Source organism: Vipera berus (genome assembly GCF_964194415.1).
Source record: "Vipera berus genome assembly, chromosome: 2".
NCBI lineage: Eukaryota > Metazoa > Chordata > Lepidosauria > Squamata > Viperidae > Vipera > Vipera berus.
In genome coordinates this window covers 109,994,655-110,012,193 of record NC_138203.1, presented here as the reverse complement: position 1 = coordinate 110,012,193, position 17,539 = coordinate 109,994,655, and the positions used below count along the sequence as shown (strand labels likewise).

Genomic DNA, 17,539 nt, shown 5'->3' with positions numbered 1-17,539 from the left:
TATCTTGTAATCTGTATTTAAAAGTGATATCGGTCTATAGTTTTTTACTTGAGTAGCATCTTGATCTTCCTTCGGAATCAAAGAAATAAAAGCAGTTCTCCAAGACGGAGGCACCTTTCCCCCTCTCTGGATTGTCTGGAACAGTTCCTTTAACGGCTTTATCAACTCCAGTTGTAGATTTTTGTAGTAAGCCGCAGTCAAACCATCCGTGCCTGGCGCTTTGTCCACCTTCAATTCCTTAATTGCTATAAGAATTTCTTCTTCTGTTATCAATTGATTAATCTCCTCCCTTTGTGCTTGCGTAAGAACCGGGATGCTAGCATTCTCCAAATATACATCAATGTCTTTTCCATTAATCTTCTCCTTAGCATATAATTTAGAATAAAAATCCATAAAAGCTTCCTTAATGAGATCCTGTTGAAACACAACCTTTCCCTTATGTTCAATTTTATCTATATTAGAAGCCCTTTGCTTTTTCCTTAGTCTGTAAGCTAGCCATCTACCTGGCTTGTTAGCATTGCAAAAAGTATTATGCCTAGCAAACCGTAAATTGGTTGCCACTTGATCAGCCATCAACTTATCAAATTGTCCTCTTAATAGCTTAATAACCTCCTTAGTCTTCACATCCAATGGGTTCAAGATTAGGGCCTTTTCTTTTTCCCTAATTTCATTCTCCAGTTCTTTCCTTCTGACTTCCAAAGTACGTCTGCATTTATTATTCATATATATCAACACCCCTCTCATGTAGGCCTTGCAAGCATCCCAAACCATGTCCATAGAAGTATCCTTATTCATATTAATTTCAAAGAAATCCTTCATCTGCTGTTTACATTCTTCCACATTTTTCTGATTTCTAAACAAATTCTCATTTACGCGCCACGAGCGCCTATCCCTATTGTCCTTATTGATCTCTAACCAAACTGGGCTATGGTCAGAAATAGTTCTTGCACAGATCTTTACCTTCTTAATCCTAGAAAAAAAGTCATTAGTCAGCAAAATAAAATCAATCCTGGAAAAAGATTGATGTCTGTCAGAAAAAAAAGTATAATCCTTTTCGTATGGATGTGTGTCACGCCAGATATCTCGCAGTTCCAAATCGTCCTTCATTTCAAAAAAAGATTTAGGCAATCTAGCATGACTCGGAACACGCTTAAAAGAACCAGCCTTGTCCATCTGTACGTCTAAAACACCATTCCAGTCCCCCATAAAAATAAACGATTTATAATCCAATTGTGTAACCTTTGTGTGAAGTAAACTAAAAAAAATAGCTTGTTGTTGATTAGGAGCATACAATCCAACTAGAAGCGTTTTTTTACCTTCTAACAGCAAATCTATCATAACATATCTTCCTTGCTTATCTGCTTCAATTAGTTCCGCTGTTAGGGTACTTTTAACGTAGACAACCACTCCATTTTTCTTGTTCAACGCAGAAGCAACAAATTGCGTGCCCAACCTTGAGTTCGATAAATACTTTTAGTCCATAACCCTAATATGCGTTTCTTGCAAACATATAACATCAATCTTAAAAAGGTAAAGGTAAAGGTTCCCCCGCACATGCATGCTAGTCATTTCTGACTCTAGGGGCCAGTGCTCATCTCCGTTTCAAAGCCGAAGAGCCAGCGCTTGTCCAAGGACGTCTCCGTGGTCATGTGGCCGGCATGACTAGACGCCAAAGGCGCACGGAACGCTGTTACCTTCCCACCGTAGTGGTCCCTATTTTTCTACTTGCATTTTTACGTGCTTTCGAACTGCTAGGTTGGCAGAAGCTGGGACGAGTAACAGGCGCTCACTCTGCTACGCGGCACTCGGGATTTGACCCGCCAAACTGCCGACCTTCTGATCGACAAGCTCAGTGTCCTAACCCACTGAGCCACCGCGTTCCTAACATCAATCTTAAATTGTTTTAAATATTGAAGAACTTTCTTTCTCTTCTGTGGTGAGTTTAATCCATTAACATTCCAGGTTAGAAATTTAGTCGCCATGCTTGGCGCCCCGAAGCTTTTGGAGCACATCTTCAATGGCCCCTGCAACTTCCTTGGGCCGCGCTCCTCCCACAGCTTCACTGTAAGTACGCTTTGAAAGTTCCATAAACTTCTGCTGGTCTTGCTCTTGTACTTGTCTTGCTCGTCTTAAAGCGGCACGCGTCAACCTCTGCTCTCCAGCAGCAGCCGATAAAGCTGTAGTTTGATCCCCTCCAGCACCATCCTCCTCTGTCTGTCCCCCTTCAGCATCTTGAAACTTTCCCTCTCCAGATCCCTTTGCAGCTTCCAAGAGTGATAGAGGGCTTTTAAAACATTGTTGTAGAAATCACGCGCCTGAGTCACAGTAACCAGACGATATCTTTTACCTTCGTGCATCACCACCAATCCGACTGGAATCTCCCATCTAAACTTGATATCACGTTGCTTAAGTTCCTGTGCAAGAAATGCAAAATCTTTCCTTCTCCTTAAAATCTTTGGAGGAATCTCTTTTAGAACCAGGACTTCTTGCTCAGCAACCACAACTTTAGTATCATAAGCAGCTTGAATAACTTCATCTCTAGTAGCTCTCTTTGTAAAATAGACCACCACATCTCTAGGTAGCTTCCTCTGCCTTGCAATCCATGAATTTACACGAAAGATTTTATCCATACTTCCCTCTATTTCAGATGCTGGCTGGCCCAAAACTGCTTCCAAAGCCTCAGAAATCAGCTGCTTTAAGTCTTCTTTAGGATTCTCTTTTAAGCCCCTGATTCTAATAGCATACTGCATCTGATGATACTGGACAAGGCTCAATTCTCCGTCCATTTTATCCCTTAAATTTTCATTCTCCAGTACCTTTACTTCTAATATAGAGTTCTTTTGACTAAGATCCTCCACTTTTTCATCCAAATGTTGCACACATTCAGCCACGCTTTCAATTGTAGACAAAATGTCTACCCTCATTGCACTAAACTTCTCTTCCATCTTCTCCTCCATTACACTAAACTTCTCTTCCATCCTCTCCTCCAATTTCTCCAGTTTCTCCTCCAGCTTTGCCATCTTATCATCCATCATTTCTGACATTACCTGGGATTGCTTTGCAAAGGCATCTTGTAAGTCCTTAAGCGTCAATGCCACAGGAGGTGCAGGAGGAAGCAAAGCTTGCAACGATGTCTGTTGCACCGGGGAAGTTCCCGCACTCCGAAGAACTTTAGAGGAAGATTTAGCCGCCATCTTTCCCCACTTTCACTTATTGCGTACTTTCACTTTAAAGCTAAAAAGTCCATTGAGCTAGGGAGTAAAAATAAAAATCCACTTCACCTTGACCTCCTGTACCGCTCTGCCTGCTCCTTATTACTCAAAAGTCTTTCCTTCTGGCAGGGGTGGTCGCTAACGCCTGGCTCTGCTCCAAAAATCCCGGAGCAGAGACGCTGAGCAGCTCGGAGCAACCCAGGCTTCGGGGGGGCTCAATCCTTCAGCCGCCCAAACTTTCAGCTCAGCTGGCCCCGGAGAGCTCAACCCCTACCTGGGGCCTCACCCCCTCCTCTTCTCCCGAGGAGGGGGCTTCAAATCCACCTAAACAGCTGATCGGCGCTGTTTTCGGTGGATAAACACAGCTGCGAAGCGGACAGCCCGAAAGCGGCTGTCTTCGGCGCCGCGCCGCCACCGGAAGTAAGGTTCTACATTTAGGCAGGAAAAATCAAATGCACAGGTATAGTATAGGTGGTACCTTGCTCGATAGTAGTAACTGTGAGAGGGATCTCGGAGTCCTAGTGGACAATCACTTAAATATGAGCCTAGGCTGCATTAACAGAGGGATAGAATCAAGATCAAGTGAAGTACTAATACCACTTTACAATGCCTTGGTAAGGCCACATCTGGAATACTGCATCCAGTTTTGGTCACCACAATCTAAAAAAGATGTTGAGACTCTAGAAAGAGTACAGAGAAGAGCAACAAAGATGATTGGGGGACTGGAGCCTAAAACATATAGGGAACGGTTGCTGGAATTGGGTATGTGTAGTTTAATGAAGAGAAGGGTGAGGGCTGACATGATAGCAGTGTTCCAATATCTCAGGGGCTACCACAAAGAAGAGGGAGTCAAGCTATTCTCCAAAGCACCTGAAAGCAGGACAAGAAGCAACGGATGGAAACTAGTCAAGGAGAGAAGCAACCTAGAACTAAGGAGAAACTTCCTGACAGTTAGAACAATTAACCAGTGGAACAACCTGCCTCCAGAAGCGGTGAATGCTCCAACACTGGAAGTTTTTAAGAAGAGACTGGACAGCCATTTGTCTGAAATGGTATAGGGTTTCCTGCCTTAGCAGGGGGTTGGACTAGATGACCTCCAAGGTCCCTTCCAAATTATTTATTATTATTATTATTACCTTGATATCCATATCTTTTAATAACTAAATAAACTATTTCAGTGAATTATTACACAGAGAAGGCATTTTCTATATTGTAGTTTTTAATATTGCATTATTTATTTATTTTTAGAGATAAAAATGAAACTTAAAAAAATAAAACTTTTTTTTTCTTGGCAACCATTACAGTTCTTTCCCCATCAAATGGTTATGGCACTAGCAGCATAAGCAGCTCTACTACATCATCATCTAAGCACCCAGTCAAAAAGTAAAAAGAAAAAAAAACTTCACTGGTATCAGACTCCTGAAACTTGCATTTGAGAGAGATGTATGTATTCAATAACCATGTTTTTTTTAAAAAAATATTTTTTTCATGAAACTGAATTTGTAGTTACACTGAGGCATAGCAATCAACTGCAATTTGTAAGAAAACCCGAGACGGGTATTTGTAAGAAAATTGTTTTAAAATAAAATTATTCATCTGGAAATGTTGCACAAATTTCAAGGTGAAATGATATTGTGAAATAATAAATGTAGCATGTTTATTGGTTTTGTGAGCAAACAGTAAATACACCTTTTACTAATTATACATTTTTTATTATTTTATCCATTAGTTTTTGTACTTCTTTATGTCGTGTTTTTGCCCGACTGATACAGTCTTGAAGCTTTGCTTCTGTTATTGTACTTCCACCTTAAAAAGAAACAGAAAACAAGGATACAATGCATTTAATACTGTCCGAGCTTTTGAACTGCCCATTAAATTACATTCATATATTTGTGATTAACCAATGTTTTATTAGAATTAACTTCAACAAGCCATTCTCATGATTGAAAAAATCCCTTTTAATGACCCTGTAATCCCTTAATCTGGGGTAGAAGCAGGGCAACTGGATGGAGCTAAGTGTTTACTGGCCAGATGCCTTTACTGCTGAAACACACATACAACTCAAGTTTTTTCTTTGCGCCCTAGGAGAGAAACATCTGCTACCTAAGAATGAACTCTCAACCTTCCGAGTAGGAGGCAAGCATCTTCACTACTACGCGATCACACCACTCAATTTTCATGAAACACATCCCATAATTTCTGTACTGTAGAGATGAAAAATGAAGTATCACTGATACTTCTGAATGGCATCTACAAAATTAAAACTAAATTAGAGAATTTGGGAAATATTAATCCTTAATAATTTAGTATTAGTACCTGGTTTATGAACAGAACACAGTTTGTCATTTTCAATAGTCACAATAGTTAAAATCCCAGATGCCAAGTCTTCTTCTTCTGCAGTTGGGTCAACTACCACTAATGTGCTGTTGAAGATATATACATATAAGTGCCAAAATTAAATTTCTGAGATTGTTTAATCCATAACACATATATAATTACTGTTCAATTAGACCAGAGGTCCCCAACCTCCAGGCCACAGCCTATTACTGGGCTGTGGCCTATTCAAAACCAGGCCACACAAGCAGTGGGCCAGCGTGCACAGGCATGTGTGCAACTTAGCTTGTACGAGCGGCAGGTTGGCGTGTATGCACATACGTGCAGCTCGACGTACGTGAGTCGAGCTGCATGCACATATGCATGCATGCTGGCCTGCTGCTTGCACAAGTTGAACTCCATGCCCGCATATATATGTGTCAGCCTGCCACTCATATGGCCTGGTTCCCCTGTCCCCTCCCCCAACCAGGCCACAAACCACAAAAGTTGACCACTGAATTAGACAATACAAAGAGCAACATTAAAAAGCACCATCAGGTTCCTTCGCTCATTTATGTACCTTCCAGACCACCTGGATTGTTATTGCTAGCATAAGCATCAATGCTGGAGCCATTTTTAATTTAATTCAAAGACTTATAAAGAAATTAATTTAAAAGACATATTGTTAACTTTAGGCAATAAGGATTTCTTTAGTCTGTGCCTTGACTCTGGGTGAAAAATAACTAAACTGATTCTATCAGAAAAATAGCTAGAAGTTTATCAGAGCAACTATCTTATCCATATTCACTATTCTGCATGGACCCATTTTCATGTATATAAATTTCTTCTGACCATTAGTGAGAAAGATTTAATTTAAGTGCAGGCATATAATATTTTCCACTTTGTCCTCTTGATGACATTCAGAGAACCTTCCTGAATTGAATACAAGACAAGAAGACCAGAAGACAAGTTCAGGATCCAATAAGAACTTAACAGACTTGAACAATGGGCTCTATCCAACAAAATGAAATTTAGTGTGGTGAAAAACAAGGTTTTACACTTAGGCTAGAAAAACCAAAGGTACAAGTACAGAGTAGGTTAAATCTGGCTCCAAAAACAGGAACTGTGAGAGAGCCTTGTAGTCCTAGTGGACAATCGTTTAAATATGAGCTAGCAATATGCAGTGGCAGTCAAAAAAGCTAATACAAACCTTGGTTGCATAAACAGAGGCATAGATTCAAATTTACATGGAAGTATTAGTACCACTTTATAAAACCTTAGTAAGGCTACACCTGAAATTCTGTATCTAGTTTTGGTTACCACGTTACAAAAAATATGTTGAGATTGTGGAAAAAGTGCAGAGAGGAGCAACTAAGATAACTGGAAACAGCAATATATGAAGAGTGGTTGCAGGAATTGGGTATGGGTAGTCTAGAGAAAAGGACTAGGGATGACATGGTAGCAGTATTCCGGTATTTGGGGTGCTGTCATAAAGATGAGTGGCTCAACAGCTTGCATTCAAAAGTTGTGGGTGCTTCATCATTGGAGGTCTATAAGAGACTGGGCAGCCATTTGTCTGAAATTGTCAAACCCATTCCTATTTCATTTCATTTCTATTTCTACCTTTTCCTGGGTTTTGCCATACTTCCAAGGGGGAGGGGGGATGTGCCTGCAGGGCTATTACTTTCACTTCCTCTATTCGCTACAATGTAATCCTTTATTTTGTTTATTAGGTCTGTATTCTGTTTCCTGCGTTATCTCTGAACTCTTATCTTAATCTGTCAGTTAAGAACAAAGGAGGAAATAAAAGAATGTAACCTCAGTGCCTGGTTTATGTTTATGCTCTCAGAGAAAGGTGTGAAGAAGCCTCCGACCCTCGCTGCGTGAGCTGGAGACGAGCCGATGTTATCTCCCCGGTTCCCACAATGGACTTAACACTTGGGGATTGGCTATCCCACATCGGGCAATCTATAGGATGGGGTCCTGCTTGGGGATACTATAATCTACTGTGTTGTGCGGGAAATCTCAGATCCTGTCTATTATGCCTGCTATCACCTACTTTTAAGTTCCTGCTTGGAAGAACTTGTTTCCAAGAGTTCTGCTTTCTTAAGATGTGGGCTTGAAGTGGGTCCTGACAGAAATGGTATAGTCTCCTGTTTGAGCAGGGGGTTGGACTAGATAACTTCCAAGGTCCCTTTCAGCTCTGATTGATTGATTGATTGATTGAATAGGCTCTATAAGATGTGTGCATTATTTGATGAATTTCCAGATCACAGAACTTGCTTTGTAACTACCTTGAGCAGTGACTATTTAAAGTTATGACACTGATAAAAAAAAACTTGGCAACAAATGCCCGTATTTAATTCCTTTCCAGCATCTATCTGTCATGTGTTCACTATTACAGTGAATCAGTATGCATTGTCCTGTGCCTGACTCATTTTCATTTTTTCTTCCCCACAGATTGCTTAAACAAATAATATTTTCCTGAACTGAGCTGCTTTTTTCTGTAGTGCCATACTATCCCTAAAATCAGCTCTGTGACTTTAGTTGCTGCCTGTAAATGAAAAGACTTTAATTACTTTCATATCTTCAGCTTTTATTTGCCTCCTAAGCAGCCTCAGTGCACTAGGCATACAGCTGATGCTAGGGCATTCTTTTTGATGTGTATTCCCTGCTTAGTCTCTTGTAATCCCTTCCTTTCCAAAGAATGTAAATACAAAGATTAATCCCCTTCTTACTAATTATCCTAGCACCAGGGTGCATGCTCCAAAGGAGGAGGAGGGAAGCTAAGGTAACACTGTAAACATGATTTTTCCCTTGGTGACCGCATCACTTGATGACTGAACTGCTGGTCGCAATTGTAGTTGCTAAATGAGGAATATCTGGATAGCAAAAACAATTTTCATGTTTAAATAAATCTCCCTCCCTCTGCTCACACCATGTTCTTTGTAAGTACTGGAGGGCTCCAAAAGAAAGAGGTAGCCAAGTATTCTTTGCTAGTATAGCTGCTCATAAATCTGGGATTATCTAGTAAAATGGTATTGTCTATCGTAATCTACACATACACTTTTTGATCTCTACTTACTCAAACAACACAAATGATGTTGCCACTGGTTGCTTTTTAATAGTCAAAGGATTCTTCTCTTTCAAATTAACTTCCACCAAACCAGTTTCTGCATTTATTGCAACAACAGGCAAAAGCACTGAAATAACAAAGAATAAATATGGAAAAAGCCAGACTGGAAAATTGTTTCATACAGCACATTTTTATAAAGAAAAATAGAGGCATCCTCAAATAAATGCAACAAAGTGATGCAAATGTAATAAATAGCTTTTGATTTTAAAATGTTCAAAACAAGGAAATCCTTCTGTGAATTGAGTCCTTTCTAACAACAAAATTTAGAAGTATTTGACCCTTAGGGCAAATGGTTCAAAAAATGGATAAGGGAAAAACAGCACTGACTGTAGCAGTGGTGGGCCCTTAGTAGCTATCAATGAGGCTTTTTATCCCAGACCTGATTCATACCTCATCTAACTTCTGTGGATAAGCCTTTATAGGTAGTCCTTGAGTTACAAATGAAATGTCCATTCAATTCGTAAATCAAAAATTCGTAGGAGTAAATCTCGTACCTCGAACAAGATCACTCCCTGCTTTTGCCCAAGCATTTGCTAATCGAATGTATGGGCAAATGTGCAGTTCGCTTAGTGCACATGAGGTATTTCAGGGTGGGACGGCCATGGTTGGTCTAGTGATGGAAAAGGCTCCCAAGGCTTCAGAAGCGAACAGCTCAAATAATAGTTAATGGTAGTTTGACAGAAACATGTAATATTGAAAAGGGTACAAGACAGGGGTGTCCGTTGTCACCTTTGCTGTTTGTTTTAACACTGGAAATATTATTGATTAAAATACGAGACTCAAATAAAATTAAGGGAATTAAAATAAGAGATCAAGATTATAGATTGAGAGCGTTTGTGGATGACCTGGTTATTACAGTAAGTCAACCGACTTACTCAGTGGTAGAGTTGATGGAGATAATAATGTCATATGGGAAAGTTTCTGGATTTAAGATAAATACGCAAAAAACTAAAATATTGTCTAAAAATATGACTATAGAACAAAAGGTTCTTTTAGAAGAGTTAACAGGATTTGAAATAGTTAAAAAGACTAAATATTTGGGGGTTTATCTCTCAGCCTCAAATGTGAAATTATATAAAAATAATTATGGATTGTTATGGTTAAAAATACAAAAAGAGCTAGATGGTTGAAAAAATTACAATTATCTTTATTGGGAAGAATTGCAGCAGTTAAAATGAATGTTTTGCCAAAATTTTTATTTTTGTTTCAAATGATACCTATACTTAAAAAGGATTTAAATTTGGAGGAATGGCAGAAAGGTATTAATAAATTTGTTTGGGCAGGGAAAAAGCCACGAGTCAAATTTAAGATAATGCAAGATACACGTGAAAGAGGTGGTCTTAAAATGCCTAATCTTAAACTATATTATGAGGCTGCTGCCTTATCGTCAATAAGTGATTGGTTTAATTTAACACAAGGGAGATTATTAAATCTTGAGGGTTATGATTTGTTATTTGGTTGGTATGCATATTTATTGTATGATAAGAAGGTGGATAATGTATTTAAGATACATATATTAAGGTATACTCTGTTGCGAGTATGGAAAAAATATAGACATAAGTTAAATTACAAGATACCAATTTGGGCAATACCTAAACATGCAATAGAAAATATAAATGTTGGATTTAAACATGATGAAACTACTTATAAAGAAATTTTAAGGATAGAAAGGAATGTATGGCAATTAAAGCCATATAATATTTTAAAAGAAGAAAAGATTGTGCAAACTTGGTTTCAGTATGGGCAGTTACAAGCAAGATGGAAAGAAGATCAGAAAGTTGGTATCTTGATATCTGATGGAAATTTGGTAAAACAAATTAGAGATCAAGGTCAAGCACATATAAGAAGAATATATAATGCATTGATAGAAATTGACTCAGAAACGGAACTTGTTAAAGATTGTATGATAAAGTGGGCCCAGAACTTTCAGGAGGTTATAACAATGGATACTTGGGAAAAGATTTGGGTTAGAAACGTAAAATTTACACAGGCCCAAAATTTAAGAGAGAATTTTTATAAAATGTTTTATAGGTGGCACTTAGATCCTAAAAAATTAGCAAGTATGTATCCGAACTGACAGCCCAAATGTTGGAGGTGTGGTTGTGAGGATGCAACGCATTATCACATATGGTGGACTTGTAAAAAAGTTAAAGCTTTTTGGATCAAAATTTGGTGGAATATGCAAAAGATATTTAAGAAAAAGATAAGTTTTTCTCCGCAGTTGTTTTTGTTGGGTATTATTACAGATTTTACTGTTATAGATACTAAATTGATGTTGAATTTAATTACAGCAGCAAGACTTTTAGTAGCGCAATATTGGAAGAAGGAGGAACTGCCTACTATAGAAGAGTGGACTTTGAAAGTTTCTACCTTGGCGGAAATGGCAAAGATTTCAGCATACTTGAAAGAACAATCGCAACAGAGATATATTGTAGAATGGAGAAGATGGATCGAATATATTCAGAATAAATATGGGACTAAAAATTTTCATTTAGCATTTGAATAAGTAGTGGTTTTATATGATGTACTATTAGTTATTTGTTATTTGTTAGTAATATAGTTATATTTACAGAGAGTTAAAGTGTGACAGAATTTAATGTTTCATTTTTGTTGTTAGCATATTTTAGTTTAAGTTTGTAAGTTTATACCCTGTATTCAGCTCTGGGAAGTCGGGGAGGGGAGGAGAGGGGAGGGGGGGAGGGATGGAGTATACTTAAAATGTACTGTAAAACTTTTCAATTAAAAAAAAAGGAAAAGGCCCCCAAGGCCTCTCCAACCTACTAAGATACCTCATGTTTTCCCCTCCCTGCTGTGCCGGACAATTGTGTGTGGGGGGGGGGATAGGGTGAATGTTGCAGAACCTCTGTGGTTGTTCATAAGGGTGAACAATTGCCATGGTGCTGCAATATTTGTAATTTTGGGACTTGCTCATAAACACCAGGGGGCACTTATTGCATAACTTCGAACAAGCGTTAAATGAACGCTCGTAACTCGGGGATTACCTGTACTTTTGTCAAACCCTTTTGCCATTACAACTGCTGTTTTCTTTCAATCCAATTTAGAGCTAAATCTGCATCGCATTTAAATTTTAAAGTAAATCTCAAAGTACATCAACACAACTTACCATTTTTCAGAGCTGCTAAGAAAGCACACATGGAGGCGTCAAGAAGGTTTCCATCATAGTCTAAGCATATAATGTCACAATATAGAACCCATACAATCTAAAGAAATAAGATCTGCTGATGTAAATACTGGAAAAGCTTTCACATGCATAAAAAATAACTTTGAAATATTTGTCTTAAGTCAGCATGTGATTTCACATCACATAGTTTGAAATCTGTTATCAATAAGACAGAAATGACTTATCATTCTAGCAAAACAACAGGGAAAATGGGGTGAAATTAATAATGGCCAATTAATCATGACCAATACATGTACATACTGGATCAAAACTATACTAGAACAGCTTAATATTACCAAATCATACATAAACCAATAAGAACTTTTTAAAATATTGTTCATTAAGACCTCAACAACTATAATTTTGTTAAAACTAAATGCAGTGTGCCTAAAAATGATTGTTCAGGCCAATTTGGGCACAGAATATCCTGGCACATTTTGAGCAAACATGTAGTTTGCAGTTGTTGCACTGATAGCTCTAGACTTGTGCATTTCATACTTAGGTTGTGCTTGTACTTAATTTACATTCTGGACAACCCCCTATGAATGAGGCCATGCCAGGTACAGCAATTTTCTTTTTGTATTACTTTTTCTGCCCCCCCATGTGTTTTCTAGCATAGAGTTTCCCAAAAACTGCTTGGACATGTACTTCTCTAGCTTAAGGATGACCAGGGCTTCATTGGTTACAGTTGCAAGAAAAAGTATGTGAACCCTTTGGGATTACGTGGAGTTTTGCATGAATTGGCCATAAAATGCGCTCTAAATGTCATGTAAGTCACAACAATAGAAAAATACAGTCTGCTTAAAATAATACTACACAAACATTAGCTGTTGTCATATTTTAACTGAACATAAGATGGAAACATTCACAGTGCAGGGTGGAAAAAGTATGTGAACTCTTGGACTTAATAACTGGTTGACCCTCCTTTGGCAGCAATAACCTCAACCAAACGTTTCCTGTAGTTGCAGATCAGACCTGCACAATGATCTGGAGTAATTTTGGACCACTCCTCTTCACAAAACTGTTTCAGTGTAGCAATATTCTTGGTATGTCTGGTGTGAATCGCTCTCTTAAGGTCATGCCACAGCATTTCAATCGGGTTGAGGTCAGGACTCTGACTGGGCCACTCCAGAAGGCGTATTCTGTTCTGTTGAAGCCATTGTTTTGTTGAATTACTTGTGGATTACTCTTTCTTCCAGCAGAATCAAAGTTCAAAAAAAAAGAAGGGAGAAAAAAATAAACGTTTTTCTCCCAAAGTTCCTTATCCTTCAGTAAAAAAAGGGCAAGCTCTCAAATACACAAAATCCAATACTGGTTAGAATCAATTGCAAATTGTATCTCTTGCTATGTTGCAAAATGTAGCAACTTTCCAAAACTGTCAGTTCATACAAGAAAGCAACATTCCAGCGCCATTTTTACTCCGTTTCCATCAGCTTAAAACTTGAAGAAGATAATGAGTCTGAGTTAAAGTTAAAATCCAACTTGAAAATTCAAATCCTCCTGTTTCGCTCTGCCTGCTTCTTAAAGAAAAAATACTCACAGTCCCGTCTAAGCAGCAGATGTAGTTGTCGCGTCTAGTTCCACTCCCTTATGGAGCAAAAGCATCCTGGGAGCGGAGAAAGCCTGGGCTCCGAGGGAGCTCACCCCGTTAACCCCCAAACTGGTTGAGGGAATCACAAGGAAGCTCTACCTCTACCCAGACAAGCTCGTCTCTCCCTCTTCTCCTGAGGGAGAGACTTCGGCGCCACAGGACAGCTGATTTTCGCTGTCTCCGAGCGCTCTAACGCTTCCCAAGATCGGGCGGCTTCTGAAATCCTGCCATTCAGGTTGGCAGCGCTACCGGAAGTCCGATTCATTTATTGTTAAAGAAATGGCTAGTTTATAATATTATAGAAAAGCAAAAAATTGAGGTTCAATGTTAATGCTTCCTTCTACTCCTGTAACAGAGGAAGTTAGAAGTCTTTTCTTTTTCCCTTCTCCCCCTCACTTTTCCTTTTCTCTCACCCTTCGCTCGCAAAAGCCCGCCCAGTCACTCACACTTTGCTCACAAAAGCCTCTAGTCTCACTCACTCCTCCGTCTCTTTCAAAGGCACCTCATTCAGTCTCTCCCCCAATCACTCCGTCTCTTTCAAAGGCCTCTTGCTCGCTCGCTCACTTACTGCCCCATCGCTTCCAAATGCCATTTGCTCATTCACTCACTCACTTACTGCCCCATCAGTTCCAAACTCTTCCAAATGCTGCTTGCTCGCTCACTCACTGTATTTGGAAGCGACAGGGCAGTAAGTGAACGAGTGCCAGTGCTGGAGGCCATCAGCTGTTAGGTGCCGGAGACCATTGCCACGAGGAACAGAGACCTGGGTTGGGGTTCAGAGCAGCTCCAGGTAGGGGCTCAGCACAGGCCACGGCATGGCAACTGCAGGGAGGGGAATCCCCATGGCGGCTTTGGTGAGGGGAATCCTTGGGGCATGTGGCTCCGAGCCGCAGGGGCGGGGGTACAAAGGACGGGCGGTGACACCGTAGCAAGACACTGGCATCGCTCCCAGTGACGGCACCTCTGAGTTCCAGCACTTTTTTTTTTAGAAAAAAAGCACTGAGGATGACATAACCTATCATAAGGTCTGTGATCAGTTTGAACTCACATTCTAGCAGTATATAGATCAATGGTAGACTTGCTCTAGAGAGCTCAGTATCTGGTATTTCATCTACCCATCTGATGCCTAATATTCTGCAAAGACTAGTCATGTAGAAATGGTTAAGCTATTTTGCTTGCCTTTAATTCATAGTCCAGTTTACAGGCATATTACATTTACAGCTCTGTAGACCTTTAATTTTAATGTTGCACTAATTCCTTCATGTTCCCATACAATTGAAAACAATCTACCAACAGCAGAACTTGCCTTTGTTATTCTGCAGTTGATTTCTGTGTCAAGGGTCACTATGTGAGAGAGGATATTGTCAAGGTAATTGAAATGAAGTACCGTATTTTCCGGCGTATAAGATGACTGGGCGTATAAGACGACCCCCTACATTTCCTGTTAAATTATAGGGTTTGGGCTATACTCGCCGTATAAGACTACCCCTCTTCCAACGCACACCAAATAAAAATTAAAAAACATCAGATTTGATTTTAATATGGTAATTTTAATTCAAATGCTTATGACATGCAGGTACTTAGTAGGAAAACTGTCACTTATAAACATAAGGCTGTTTGTCATCAAACATGTAAACATAAAACAGTGCAAGTGGATTAAACATAATAATAATAATAATAATAATAATAATAATAATAATAATAATAATAATAATAATTAATAATAATAATAATGATGATGATGAAGAAAAAGAAGAAGAAGAAGAAGAAGAAGAAGAAGAAGAAGAAGACGACGACGACGTTGGAAGGGACCTTGGAGGTCATCTAGTCCAACCCCCTCCTAAGGCAGGAAACCCTATACCATTTCAGGCAAATGGCTGTCCAGTCTCTTCTCAAAAACTTCCAGTGTTGGAGCATTCACCACTTATGGAGGCAGGTTGTTCCACTGGTTAATTGTTCTAACTGTCAGGAAGTTTCTCCTTAGTTCTAGGTTGCTTCTCTCCTTGACTAGTTTCCATCCATTGCTTCTTGTCCTGCTTTCAGGTGCTTTGGAGAATAGCTTGACTCCCTCTTCTTTGTGGCAGCCCCTGAGATATTGGATCACTGCTATCATGTCACCCCTCACCCTTCTCTTCGTTAAGCTACACATACCCAATTCCAGCAACCGTTCCCTATTTTCCTAATTCACTTTTTCACTTTTCCTAATTCACTCTAAAGCTTTCCCTGCGCAGAGCCTTAAGTAACACCAGCTGCCTGCAATTAGTGCAGGTTTGCATCCCACCAGGTTCAAGGTTGACTCAGCCTTCCATCCTTCTGAGGCAGGTAAAATGAGGACCCAGATTGTTGGGCGAAATAAGCTGACTTTGTAATAATGCTGCTTGTGTGGGGGTGTGTGAAAGCCCTAATAAGCAGGCATATACATAGAATGAAGGCTATTGCTAAGCACATTGATTTGTGCTTTAAATTGTAAGCCGCCCTGAGTCTTCGGAGAAGGGCGGGATATAAATGGGATTTTTAAAAAAAAAGACCAAATGGGAGATCCGCTCCAGGTTTTCCAGCCAGCCCGCCCAGTTCCTGAGTCAAATGTGTCCTTAGAGCTAAGCAGCTGCTCTGACTGCTGCATTCCCCACCTGCCTTTTCAAGTTGGGATAGAGCAGACAGCTGCTCTTCAACTTTAGAAGGAAACACGCCCAGACCCCAGCCTGTAAACAATCACAGACTGCAGCTTCTTCTCCAATTGGTCCCGCTTTCCCTGCAGAGACTAAATGGGAGATCCGCTCCAGGTTTTCCAGCCAGCCCTGTCCCTAAAGTTTCAGCACCTGGCGTATAAGACGACCCCTGACTTTTGAGAAGATGTTCATGGGTTACAAAGTCGTCTTATATGCCGGAAAATACGGTAGTCAACAAGACGCCAATGCTTACAGTGGGAGTGCAATTACTGTAGGAGGTCTGGTTACAGGTAGTTAGACAGAATGTTATATTGGTATTGAGGTCATGTGCTGCAATGTTGTTCAGTAAGAGTAGACTGTTAGTGTTCCATTTGCCTACTCCATATCTCCCAATGACTTCCTGCCAGGCTGCAGAATCACATCCTACTCTTGTGTTAAAGTTGCCAAGATCAGCTTGTTGATAATGCTCACTGCTGATAGCAGGGCATCTAATTCTTCATAGTATCCACCTTTCATCTCATCAGGGTTGGTCATTGTGGGGGCATAGGCACTGATCAGGGTGACTTGACTTTTATTATGTAGCAGAAGCTGCAGTATCATGAGCCAGTTGTTCATACCCTTGGAGAAACTAATAAGTTTCCAAACAAGGTGATTCCTGATGGTAAATCCAATTCCAGCATTGCAACCATAATCATAGTCACAACTGTCCCAGAAAAAAGTATATACACCACCAATTTCAGTCACCTGACCTTTATTGGCAAGACAAATCTCACTCAGGCCTGCAATGTCAATGTTGTATCTTACAAGTTCTTTGGCAATTAAAGTTGTTCTTCTCTCTGGTACATCTGCCATCAAGTTGTTCAAAAGTGAACACATGCTCAAAGTGCCGATAAGCAGCATCACCTTGCATTTTTTGTGTTTTGACTGTCAAAGTAAGATCCTGCCAGCCATGGTAAACTGGCCAGGATGTAGTGAAGCAAGCAATGTTTAGGATACTTTTCTAGACCCTTCCTCATACTACAGAAATGAGGAATGCATTCCTAGGAAGGGCTGCTCAGTCCCCTGGATAGATGCTATGTTCAAAAACTGGCCATTAGACCTGAGTTGCCAGTGTGCAGATCTATGATCACAGCTTCTAATGTATCCACATCTACTGCTCTGTCAATCACCCATTATCACCCATTTGATTTTTTTAAAGAGTGATGACAATAATGGTGTTCAGACTAACACATAATATGGATTAAAATGAGGGAGTTATGCAGCATCAGCTTCATTCTCTCTTCCCAGTTCCCATCTATGTGCAGTGGCAAGATACAGTCGAGACAACTGAAAATGGGTGACCAGAATATCTTCTATGCCTTGTCCTATTCTTCATGTTCCACAATACTTTCAGAGACCTCCTTCATGACAACTATTCCTTCCAGTGGTCTCATCAGC

General features: G+C 39.8%; 2 protein-coding genes across 5 annotated transcripts in view; one reads left to right on the top strand and one right to left on the bottom strand.

Moving 5' to 3' along the window:
* The window catches only part of SUPT20H (SPT20 homolog, SAGA complex component), a 75,505-nt gene extending 63,740 nt beyond the window's left edge, over window positions 1–11,765 (top strand). For 2 of the 4 annotated variants that reach the window (XM_081315768.1, XM_081315765.1), the window contains exons 24-25: window positions 4,517–4,655; window positions 10,953–11,765. In XM_081315768.1, coding sequence (XP_081171894.1) covers window positions 4,517–4,599 — 83 coding nt within the window. In that variant the 3' untranslated portion in view covers window positions 4,600–4,655; window positions 10,953–11,765. The remainder of the gene's footprint in view (window positions 1–4,516; window positions 4,656–10,952) is intronic. The other 2 variants (XM_081315767.1, XM_081315766.1) reach the window with 1 other exon arrangement.
* The window catches only part of EXOSC8 (exosome component 8), a 49,023-nt gene continuing 36,359 nt past the window's right edge, over window positions 4,876–17,539 (bottom strand). The window contains exons 9-12 of the mRNA XM_081315769.1: window positions 11,786–11,882; window positions 8,611–8,728; window positions 5,529–5,635; window positions 4,876–5,018 (exon numbers count right to left, since the gene is read on the bottom strand). Of these exons, the coding sequence (XP_081171895.1) occupies window positions 4,912–5,018; window positions 5,529–5,635; window positions 8,611–8,728; window positions 11,786–11,882 (429 nt within the window). The 3' untranslated portion in view covers window positions 4,876–4,911. The remainder of the gene's footprint in view (window positions 5,019–5,528; window positions 5,636–8,610; window positions 8,729–11,785; window positions 11,883–17,539) is intronic.